At 27.9% G+C, this 11,796-nt stretch overlaps 2 protein-coding genes and 1 non-coding gene across 4 annotated transcripts; 1 reads left to right on the top strand and 2 right to left on the bottom strand.

Annotated features, from left to right (window-relative positions):
* Positions 1 to 69: 69 nt before the first annotated feature.
* LOC103498917 (uncharacterized) lies at positions 70 to 1,918 on the bottom strand. 2 transcript variants are annotated; one of them, XM_008461729.2, is made up of 4 exons: positions 1,695 to 1,918; positions 1,493 to 1,581; positions 431 to 1,262; positions 70 to 293 (listed from the first exon to the last, which is right to left on the bottom strand). In XM_008461729.2, exons 1-4 carry the CDS (start codon positions 1,773 to 1,775, stop codon positions 213 to 215), a joined length of 1,083 nt encoding a protein of 360 aa, XP_008459951.1. In that variant the 5' UTR covers positions 1,776 to 1,918; the 3' UTR covers positions 70 to 212. The 2 variants fall into 2 exon arrangements, with proteins under 2 accessions (XP_008459951.1, XP_008459952.1); XM_008461730.3 differs by having other exon boundaries at positions 431 to 1,256; positions 1,695 to 1,909.
* A 2,250-nt stretch (positions 1,919 to 4,168) lies between these two features.
* On the bottom strand, positions 4,169 to 4,255 carry TRNAM-CAU (transfer RNA methionine (anticodon CAU)). Its single transcript is given in 2 exon segments — positions 4,169 to 4,204; positions 4,218 to 4,255. It is a non-coding gene; the product is annotated as a tRNA-Met (tRNA).
* A 4,262-nt stretch (positions 4,256 to 8,517) lies between these two features.
* On the top strand, positions 8,518 to 9,373 carry LOC103498915 (uncharacterized). The gene has a single exon (XM_008461727.3). The coding sequence runs from the start codon at positions 8,819 to 8,821 to the stop codon at positions 9,320 to 9,322; it is 504 nt and encodes a 167-aa protein (XP_008459949.1). The 5' UTR covers positions 8,518 to 8,818; the 3' UTR covers positions 9,323 to 9,373.
* The last annotated feature ends 2,423 nt before the right edge of the window (positions 9,374 to 11,796 follow it).

Below are 11,796 nucleotides of genomic sequence, written 5' to 3'. Positions count from 1 at the left end.
AGTCTCACAATATTAGTTTCATATTAAAAACACACCAAAAAGGTATTTCATGAGAACACAATGGGCAACTGATTCACAAACAAATCAATATAATCAGACTATAGAAGAAAATCGAACAGTTATATTAATTTACAAACAAATAAATAAACTTTACACAACTACATAGAAGAAAATAAAAGAGTTGACAACAAACAAACAGTTCTCCAAAAGCTTCAAGCTGCAACTCCTCTACTATTCAAAGCTCTCTCCAACCTTGTTTCAAATGGTGTAGAGTGCCAATTCACTGTCTTATCCTGCACTCACAAACAAAAGGACAATTTAGTTTTGAAGATTAGCATGTCATGCTAAGGAATTCTTTATCTAAAAACAATTTTCCCACTTAAAAAGTCATTTCGAACAGATCCCTTAAATAACTATTTCAAATCTATACCTCTCGATATTTGCTAGTTGTATTTGGTATTCCTTTAAATGAAGAAGCTGAATCACGATCCTTATGACTCACTCCTTGTCTGCGATACATCCTGGCCGTTCCAACTTCAGACATCTTGCTGTCGCCACTTCCTTTCAGAGAGCTCGATCCTTGCAAATTCCCACTTTTCAGTGGAGTGATAGTGGCTTCTAAAGCCATTGTTGGAGTAATCTTACTGACTGGTGTTGCTTGTGATGAAGGCAACCAGTTAGAAAGGCTGGCATCAACACACGGTTCTCGACTCGGCTCAGAACTGTATGGAAATCCATCAACACTTGATTCTTGTTCTAATTCCACATTCTCTTTCTGAAGTTTCGGTGAAAATTCCTTCTTGGATTTCACAGCATTCCATTGGGAAAGATTTTCAACTGGATTCAGTACAGAGTAAACATAAGCAGTCCTATGCCTCACATTTGTAGGGTTTAACCTACAAACATCCATTGAACTTTCATCCAAAGAAGAATCTTCCTTCATTGATTCAACTATTCCAAGTTCATCATTTTCATCACTGCCAAGATGAGTATCAAAAACCTCATCCTCATCTTCATCATCACTATCCTTACAGTTCCTGTATCGATGAATTCGAGGGCAAGATGATTTGAAGTTGGGATTGAGAGGAACAACAAAATCTTCAGAAGAAGATTCAGATTTGCTTAGTTTTTCCTCGCTGTCTTCTTCCTCCTTCTGGCCTTGTTTCTTCCCATGAACCGAAACAACATCTTGTTGAGGTAAAACAATATGCTCATCCTCATGGTGTTTCACAGAAGCCACTTCTAACCCATCAATCCTATTCCTATGATAATAACGCGTTATTCTTATTTCTAACCAAAACCAAAATTGTATAAGAAAAAAAAACTAAATGAAAAATTAAATACAATTTTTTGATACCTACAAACTAAATGAAGATGAAATTAAAAAGCTCGTAGATAAAAGTGTAACGTCTTGAAACATATAAACAAACCAATCTTTTCCCAAATGTATAACAAAACAATAAAATTACAATTCGAGATTTGAAGTACTCACCCAACTTTAACCGGATGGAAAAATGTGTTGTTAGAGTCATCAAGCAAAGTATGAACAGAAGATTGGTGGGTCTTAGCGATCGCATTCCTCTGCACCAAACCCACATCAAAATTAGCCAAATTATCCAATCACAGTTCGCCCCACAAATTGTCTTTTGCTCATTAAATAAAAAAGAAAGAAAGAAAGAAGATTAATTAAGGACCTGAATAATGGTGGAAGGGTGATGATTCTTGAGGCGTTTGGAATTTTTGGAAGAACCAAAGCAAGCAAAAAAGCAACCCATCGCTTTGTAATTACTTCAGAAGAAGAAGATTGGGTTTTAAATGGGGTTTTTCATGGAAGTTCGGTTTGAAAAGGGAAGAAGAAAGGATGTGGGAAATGTGAACTTTGGAGCGGAGAGCTTGCGGGTTTCTTTTGGTTTTGAGTTTATTTTATTGTAATTTGAAATTAAAATTTGTATTTATTGTATGAGTAAAGTAAGTGACCGTTGGAATTGGAATTTGAAACTGTAACCAACAAACAGACTTTTGCTAACTGCTCAATAAATAATATTAAATAAAATAAAAAGAGCAAAAGATTATTCTCTTCCACTAATTATATGAATTTTTTTTAAGTAATTTCAACTTTGTTTGATTGTTTATTTTAGCGCTCTTGAAATGTTCATTTTGGTTCCTTAGATTTTATTTGAGAAAATTGTTTTTTTAGTCTCAGGTTTATAAGAATAGACTCATTTAGTTTTCGAGTTTTCAAAATGTACTTTCTTAATCTCTTAGTTTTTAAAAATAGGTTTAAAAGACTCCTCGAATAACTTTATGTTTTGATTTTAAATGACTATGTGTTTAAATTAAAATAATACTCTCTAAAACTATTATTTAATTTTAAATATCATATAATTATTTTTAAAAAAGCAAATATAAAATACTTTTAAGATCTTATAAACCTATTTTTTAAGAGTCATAAGACTAAAAATGTATGTTTTGAAAACTCAAAAGACTAAATGGATATGTTGTTATAGACCTGGGGCTAAAAATGTCAATTTTTTAAACTTAGAGATCAAAAATACATATTCATCAAAGCTTGAGGACTAAAAAGCAGTTCGTCCATTCAATTTTTACTTCATTTTATCTCATTTTGGCGGACTCGTTGCGAATCAATGTTTATTAAATTTTATAAACCAGCATCAATGATGACTTTTTAATTTTACATGTTAAAGTGAGCTTAGTTCAATAATAATTAACATACTATTCTTTGATCATATACGTTCATTTTATTTTTCACCTTACACCATTTGTTCAAACTCTTGTTTAATCTTCATTTTTTGTATATATTTATTTATCGAAAATTATTGATATCGAGATTTCTTTTATCGTTCATGGCTTCCATGTGAATTCAAACATGAATATAGTCCAACAATTCATTTACCTAAACATTTCACCTCTCTATTTAAATGCAATTTTGTTTGAGAGATGGATTTTTGTCACTTTAGTTATATTTAAATCTTTATAGGAAAGGATAGAATTAAAACAATCTCACGTAGACACCCACAAAAATATTAAAACCCACTTTAAAAATAAATTGATTTACTCAAACCAAATCAAATTTAACAACTATCTTATAATAATCCCATATTTTACACACTTAATATTCCTTTTAAAGGTGAGAATCGAGTGTAATGTTAAAATAATTTTGATGAAATACGATTTTTTAGTGGAATTGTCATGAATAAATTTTTAAATGAACTATCGAGAGTTTACAGTGAATTTTGTTATATTTTGTAAATAATTTTAATATTTTATTATTTTTAATCCATCGACTTATTTAAAGAAAAAAACATAATACAAAATGGTTACCCCTATCGAAATTCATTTAATGAAATTGAATGCTTACGGTAAAATTTAATATAAAGTTGTAATTGAAAAATTAATCAACATTAAGAAATTAATATAAGGTTGTAAAAGGGGAAAAAAACCAATTGGGGTGAGAGAGGCTCGAACTCCCGACCTCAGGATACCTCGAAAGCTATGAGACCTACGCGCTAGCCAACTGCGCCACCACCCCACCGTTGATACAGCGGAGATACGATAACAAACCAAGATTTAACCATTTTTAGAGTTGATGATTATTGTTGTTATTTTAGCATAAGAAACACAATACATATATCAAATTACATGATAAAAGAAAGATAAGGTGTATCGTCCCGTAAATAAATACTGATAGACAAAAATAACAAAGCCGGATTCAAACTTACACCATGAAAAAATTTGGAACATACAAAATGATTCTAACACTATTGTCGTCAACTATAGATTTTGTGTTAGAAGCAAACCTAAGCACCCCAAAGAAAAAACTTGACCTTTTATTGTATTTAGTTGAATTTTTCCATTCATTGTACTAACTTGGACATTACAATGCAATAAGTATTTGCATCAATGCGAGAGTTTCTCTTGTAGGTCAACTTCGAGAATATATCGAGATCGAATCAAAGGGAAGCGAGTCAAAGATTGAGACTGCCAAACACCCATAACAAAGTCTAATGCGTACGAGAATCGAATGCCGACATAAATATTAGTAGATAAAACTATACATATGATAAATATTACAACATCTACTTAAGTTTAAGAAGAAGAAAAAAACTAATAAGATGAAAAAGACTCCGTTATGTAATAAAAATAAAAATGGGGTGAGAGAGGCTCGAACTCTCGACCTCAGGATTACTCGTTTAAGCTATGAGACCTACGCGCTAGCCAACTGCGCCACCACCCCTTCCCTTATTTCAAATTTCCTTAATTAGAGAATTCAATTCTTAACTTAGACTTAAACCATTAAACCAATATAGTAATAGAGATTAATTAAAAAGTCCAACTGAAAAACAATGATTTAATTATCACATTTTGACTTTCATTAAATTACTCAATTAATATGCTACACTTTTTTTTTTTTTTTGTCTCTTTTGAAATTAATTTATAATTGACTTTTTTTCACGAAATCAAAACTTTTCTAAAAAATTTAGATTTTAAAATTTTGCTTTTAGAACAAAGAATTTGATTAATAATTTATAAGACGTTGAAACCAAGTTAGAGTAACGGTTGAGACAAATAATAATGATAATAATAATTAATGGTTATTAATTGTACCTATATAAGATGTTGATTTCTTTTTCAATGGCAATAATTTAGTGTAATCCTTAGAGAATTTTAGCATCACTCAAAAAAGTAATTTTATCAAATCCTTTACAAAAGTCCATTCTTAATTTAATACACATATAAACTTTTAATAATAAATATATTTTTTTCTTGTTATATTTAATAAATATTTTAAGAGTTCTTTTAAATAAAATAAAAAGATCATTACATTTTACTTTTTTTTTTTTTAATCGAGGGTAAATATGGATGCTTGACAAATTTTTCTAATTATTTGAAAATCATATAACTATTCATTGACCTTAACAAATTAAAACAAATGATTTGTTTATTAATTATTTATTTAGTCTCGTTATTATTTATTTATTTGGGATAAAACAAACATTTCGTTGAAGCTAACAATTATATATTACAATGTCAAAAAATACATAATAATTGATGCATGTATCATGTTTTGAACAATTTTAATTCCTTGGTATGTCATTTATTGGTATGCTCTTACGACATATTTTATACTACAAAATATTTTTCTTTTATTTAAAAATAGAATTAATGGTATTTTGTTATATATTTTAAAGTTAAATTGTGGTGTTCAAAAGTTTCTATATTTTATCATACGATATTCTATTCTTCCGATATAAAAGCGAGACCAAGAGATCAATTATTTATTTGATTAATTAAAGTGAAAACTATATAATTGAAAAAGTGAAGAAAATAAAAAAGAAACTTAATCAATAGAATATTATATATATATATATATATATATATTGCAAACGAAATGTCATCATCGAATAATGGACCTACGCATTAGTAAGTTACAAAGGCAATAATAATAAGTCAAATTTGTCATTTTCTTTTGCACTTCTTGGCTAATAAATATTACATAATAGATATATATATATATGTGTGTGTGTGATTGTATAAAATAATAAATGTATACGAATGATATATATATGTAATTGTAACCGTTGACTAATTAGAAAATAAAAATAGATTTGTGAAAATTATTTGTTTAATTTTAGTCAATATTTTAGAAAAGTAGATTAGAAAAGAAAGTGTATTACTGTATTAGCATTGATTTGATTAGAAATAAAACTGATTCAAGTAAATTAATTACTTTTTCTCAATATAATATTTGTATATTTTCAAAGAATTTTATTTTTGGAGCTTTATTCACTCTTCTTGGATGATTAGAGAATTAAAAAAAAAAAAAAAAACTTATAGTTCTTTTGTGTGTAATTGAATTTGATTTGTACATAAACAAGATTTTTAGGTCTATCCAACTAATTCGATTTAGGGTTTAGTTGCCATTTGGATCAAATTAAACTTATTAGTATAAAAACACTTTTAAGATCTCAATAAATTTGTCGACTATTGTTAGGGACACTTATTTTAATTAATCTTAAATTTCATATTTAATTTAAGAAGTAATGTGACAATTTATAATCGGTCAAAATTTATCAATGAAAGTATTTGTTGGATATTACTATAAAAAAAAAAATTAATTATAAAGAAAGTGAACTTTATATTTAACGATATCAATAATAATATTTTTTTAGTTATAAAATAGTTGATGCCAAAAACAAAAGAGATTTGCATTGAATGTAGGTATTGTCGCATTTGATCCGAACTTTGTATTAGTGGGAGTAGGCTTCTTCTTCAAACCTCCAACCATAGAATTGTTTCATTCCATTTTATCCCAACAACTTAGCTTTAACCAAATTTGGTATAGGTAATTAGTATTTAGGTGTTTATCGTGTCAAAATCCAAATTTAAATTAACTGATGCAATTAAATTTACCTTAACTCGCAAACTTAAGCTTTTAAGTCAAACGAAGAATTTGTAAAATAAAGACGAAGGAAAATCTAATGTTGAAGTCGAAAACTTCTAAATAGAGTAAAGGTATAATAAGACATTTTATTAGGAAGAATGACATAAAGTTTATATATACATATATATATATATATATATATACATATATATATATATATATATATATATATATATTTAAGAATTAGGATAAATACTTTTTTCGTTATCCTACCCAGGTTAGGATTAGATATTTTTAAATCAATAATTTGGTTGGTCTTAAACTCAATTTAGCCTAACTCGATTTTACTCGCATTCAAGTTTTTTCTGGCTCGAACAAATGCCAAAATTGTAGCATAGTGGTCCAACCTTACCTTTATTTTCCCTACCTTTGCATATCTAGGTAGCTTCAATTTCCCCTACAACATTATGTATAAGATTTAAAGGTCTCAGAGATTAAATGTTTGTGTTTTATTTTACCAATTTTGTATATAAAAACTGTATAAACAAAATACTTTTTTAGTTCCTAAATTGTGAAAGATTATGTGTGGCAAGTTTGTAATAATAAGTTTATTTGGTTTTTTATTTTTTTAAATGATACATTTTTAGGTATCTGTATATTTTAGTTTAAAAGATTATTAAAGTTTCTTTTTATAAAAATAATTATACGATATTTAATTTTTTTAAAATAGTTTTGGAGAGGAGTGTTGGATGTATTTAAATAATTATGTATGTGAATTAATTAATTATTTATTTTGTTAAATCGAGATATATTTAATTAAGACCCAATATTTCTAACTGAGTAGGACTAAAATGGATAGAAACCTATTTCTAGATTGATTAGGATTTAATGAAAAAAAATATTTGAACCAGTATATAAAGAGACTCATGAATATAGTCTTATGTATACCAAAACAAAAAATACTGAATCTTTATTCTATTAAGAGAAAAATCTCACTAAGAGACTTCAAAGTTTTTGTTGAGGAAGACAATAATCATTTTGTAGCCATCGTTAATTACCCGAAGATAAAATAATTTATTCTGACAATTTAGCATGAATGATATTTTGCTTAATCTATTGTATAAATTTAAAGTATGTACACTCGAGATGATTTCTAAAAATTATTCTTTTAATTTAAAATGTCATACGACGAGTTAAAATAATTTATTTCTATGAATCTATTTTTAAAAATAGAGACTAAAAAGTTTTTCTTTTTTCAATATAGTATGAGTAAATTTGGACAAAAAATGTTAAATGTACCGATATTTAAGCTTCAATTTAATAATAAAAAAAAACCATTTTACCTTTAGACCTCAACTAGGGATGAAGGCCTAAATTCTGCTTAATAGAGAAAACACACTTTATATGTGACCAACAAATGTAAATTTGTAATTAGAGAATGAAAAAAAGAAACACTCTGAAACATAGGAAAAGAGTTTAAATACCAAAATAAAAACGGTAGAATAGTTAATAAATTAGAAGTTTAATTTTAGCTTAAATTAAATAGAGTGATAAGAAGAATATATAAAGGAGATTTCATGTGACATTTAATTTAAAGTTTTTGCTATTCTTAATCAAAGTTTAGATCTTATTTTATGAAAACCAAAAACTCACCCATAATGGAAGGGCCTTGAGAATCCAAAATTCTTTTTACTTAGGAAGGAATCATATATATATATATATATAAATTAATTACGGTGGGCATGGCATGAATAAAATCAAATTAAAAGAAACCAAAGACTGATTTTAAAATCGGGAATAAAAGAATTGAGAGAGAGAGAGAGTAAATACGTAAACAGGCAAGGGGGAAAGGTTTTTTAAAAACAAAAAAAAGGAAAAATGATAGGGAAGGCGATAAATAAGAATCTAGTTCCCTTCTTTTTCTCAAAAACAGATGACTCGTACGTTTGGCATGAAAATGTGGAAAACCAAACCCCCCACCCCCCAATCTCAAGGGTAATATCGTCATTTAACCACCCCTCCCCATTGTGGCATTTTCGTAGTTTCCTTCAAACAATAAGCCCAAATCCATATCTTCTCTTCTATAAATAACCCCCTTCCCTCCCTTCCCCCTCCCCCTCCTCCCCTTCAACTTCCTCTCTTCCATTCTCTCTCTATTTCTCTTCTCTATAAATTTGCTAAATTTAATTTTGTCAGCCTGGCTTCTGGGGGTTTATTTGTGAAATTATTGAAACGTAGGGATTGGGCGTGGAGATTTTTTAGGTTTTTATTTATTTATTATTATTTTTTGCTTTTCAACAAAAGAAAATATATTATTTGCTGACGTGGCGTGCATTGGGAGGGAGTAGTAGTAGTAGTAGTAGTAGGTTTAGGTTTAGGTTTAGGTTAAAAAAGAAAGAGAGAAGGGTTTGAAGGATGATGAATAGTAATACCACCAAAACGATGCGTTTACCTCCTCGTAGATTAATGACGTCACCTAGGCCCAACAACAACAACAACAACAATAAGAGGAAAGAAAGAGAGGGCCTTGATGATGATGATCATCATGATGATGATGAGGCGGCCCACCAACTCTCATTCACGGCTAAAGTACCGACGCCGCCGCATTCGAAGCAGCTCCTTGCCGGCTACTTGGCTCACGAGTTCCTCACTAAAGGAACGCTTTTCGGTCAGACTTGGGATAATAATCCAGATCCGGCGGCTGCTAATGCTATTGCTATGCCTTCTTCTTCTTCTTGTTATTATTATTATTCGCTCACTACTACGGAGGCTCAAGAGAAGCGCCAAGCCCAAGCCGAATTGCACCACCACAAGAATTACCAATCCTACGTGGAGGTAGCTAATTTGTTGAAACACAGCGGGTCCCACCTTCAAGGTATTGTAAATCCCACCCAGTTAGCTCGCTTGCTAAACCTATGATTTTCTTTTCTCTTTCTTTAATTAAAAATGAAAAATGAAAAATTCTATTTTCGTCGAGTGTTTTGATTTCTGTATTTATTTTGGAATTAGTGTTAAATAATAGATAAAATTATTGGAAGGGACAACAAAAGTATAACTGTTGAAAATGTTATTGGAAGAATTTTAATAACGATGACCAAGTGCAAATAATTTTAAGAGATTTATGGAAAAATCAAAGGAAGTATATGATGGAATATTAAAATTTTATTATTATTATTATTATTTTTGTCTCTCCGTTACCTAGCTGTGTAACATGTGATGTGGACCAACTTTTTAGGGGGACCGCTTAAATATTTTCTAAATAATAATTATATATATATATATATATAAAGAAAAAATCAATTCCATCCACATTTTAAATTTCTAAATCTCCCTTTTATTTTAATGCCATCGTTTGTCTCTCTTTTCGATTGGATATGAATTCTAAATTTTATGATTACAATTCAACAAATATTGTTTCATATATATATAAAATTGAAAATGAGAGAGATTTTAATTTCGTTAAAAACGACCAAATATTTACGCGATCGTTTAAGTATGACTACAATTTATGCCGCCATCGTTTAGATATGATACTGCTTACGTTTAAGTTTAAATTTGAATTTCCTTATCTAATCATTTATTTTTTTTACACGTTTATTTTTTTATACTATTGTTTGCCTATTTTTTTGTTTATTTTTTTCACAATTTGACTGATTTGTTAAAAGGTTGAATGTTTAAGAATTCTATTTGTTACAAAATTGAAAATTTAGAGGCTTAAAGATATAAAATCAAAGGTTTAAAGATTTATTAGACATGTAATTTAATTTAATTTATTATATATATTTTTATTAATGTAATAAATAAATAATATTTAAACTTTGGGATAAAATCCACGTGGTTAAAAACCGCACACTCTACCATTGAGCTAAGACGGTTAGATGAAAGGTATACCGAAGAAGAAAAATTAGGTATACTGAAGAAGGAAAAATTAGATTCATAATTTGTGAATACAGTGATCCCTCCATCTGTTTCTACGCTGATATGATATTGTTCATTTTGAATTTTTAGTATTTAATTTAATAATTATACTTTCTAATTTCAATAAAACAATTGGGGCATTAAAGTTCAAACCACAAATATTGTGGTTATTAGCAAATTCATATTCCGATTAAATCATACTCGTTTTGGTTTTTCATTTTTTCAAATTACATCAAACATTTGATTTTAACATTATATATATATATATATATATATATATATATATTTTGCATCTATTAGAAAATAAAACAAAAACATGGTAAAAACATTAAAATCTTTAATAAAATAATTGAGATGATGTTTAAATTAATTTTTAAGTATATTGTAAGATAAATCATGTCCAAAAATAGAATGTCTACGCTACATGAAACATCGTGCGTAAACTGTTTCATTTATAGGTTTTGACCTAAATTTAAATTTGTTTAACAAGTGTGTCTACGAGTGATAAAACCATATTATAACATGAAATATACTAATTCTCATTAGATTAATGTTACATGATTGATTAATTTATAAACTTTAGGTGAATTTGTTAAAATATATATTTTGTGTTGTTTATGTGAATAAAGATCATAGTTGTATGCTAGTTTGTCCTTTTTTTGTTCGTATCTATTTCTAAAAATTATTCGTCTCTTTGTTGATTAGTAAAAAATATATAGATTATTTGTCTTGTAATCGAGAGTCCAATTACAATGATGCGATGTTCAAAACAAATTGAACAAATATCCAATGAAACAATATATTGAAATCATTTGCTATATTCATTCTTCATAATAAAAAAGGTAAGAAATCAATAATAAGAGAATTTTGTTTCTAAAAGTTGGAAACTAAGAAGTAATTATACAAACAAATAATGGTTTTGTTTTTTAAGAACAAAAGATGGTTGTCGAATTACATTTATATTTCTGAAAAAACACGTAAAAAACAATTAAAAGAATGAAATGGTTACCATACAAACCCTAAATTATAGAATTGTTCGGTTTAATTTAGGAATATTTATAATTCGGTATTACAAAAGGATTTAATTTAATGTGATTCGGTCTTAAATTCAACATCTTATAATTTTCACTACGTCTCATAATAATAATATATGTTTAATTATTACTAAATTGTCATAGAAAAAAGTATTTTAATTTGTCGTTCAAGTTGTACGTAACCCTAAATTATAAATTAATATTCTAAAATTAATTGTACGTTATCTTAAAATTATTAATTTTTTAGTTACTTGAAACTAATCATTAATTTCATTTTACGAACACAATCATGTTATTCATTGACGTTCTTATGAGTTTTTTTACAAATGTTAAGGTGACGTAGATTTGGCTGGGAGAGAAACATTTACAAATTCCTATATTTATATGTATACGAACACACATTAAAAAAATATTTAAAGTATTTAAAAAAACAAAAAGTAA

This window comes from Cucumis melo, chromosome 11 (genome assembly GCF_025177605.1).
Source record: "Cucumis melo cultivar AY chromosome 11, USDA_Cmelo_AY_1.0, whole genome shotgun sequence".
Taxonomy (NCBI): domain Eukaryota; kingdom Viridiplantae; phylum Streptophyta; class Magnoliopsida; order Cucurbitales; family Cucurbitaceae; genus Cucumis; species Cucumis melo.
Note: the sequence above shows the minus strand (reverse complement) of the source record. Positions and strands in the feature narration are given on the sequence as shown.

Excerpts from the sequence above, each read along its gene's own strand:
- LOC103498917 (XM_008461729.2), bottom strand. The coding sequence starts at position 1,775 with ATGGGTTGCTTTTTTGCTTGCTTTGGTTCTTCCAAAAATTCCAAACGC. Across the intron at positions 1,582-1,694 it reads ACCCTTCCACCATTATTCAG|AGGAATGCGATCGCTAAGAC; the intron begins GTCCTTAATTAA and ends GGTTTGGTGCAG. Across the intron at positions 294-430 it reads CAACTAGCAAATATCGAGAG|GATAAGACAGTGAATTGGCA; the intron begins GTATAGATTTGA and ends TTGTGAGTGCAG.
- LOC103498915 (XM_008461727.3), top strand. The coding sequence starts at position 8,819 with ATGATGAATAGTAATACCACCAAAACGATGCGTTTACCTCCTCGTAGA.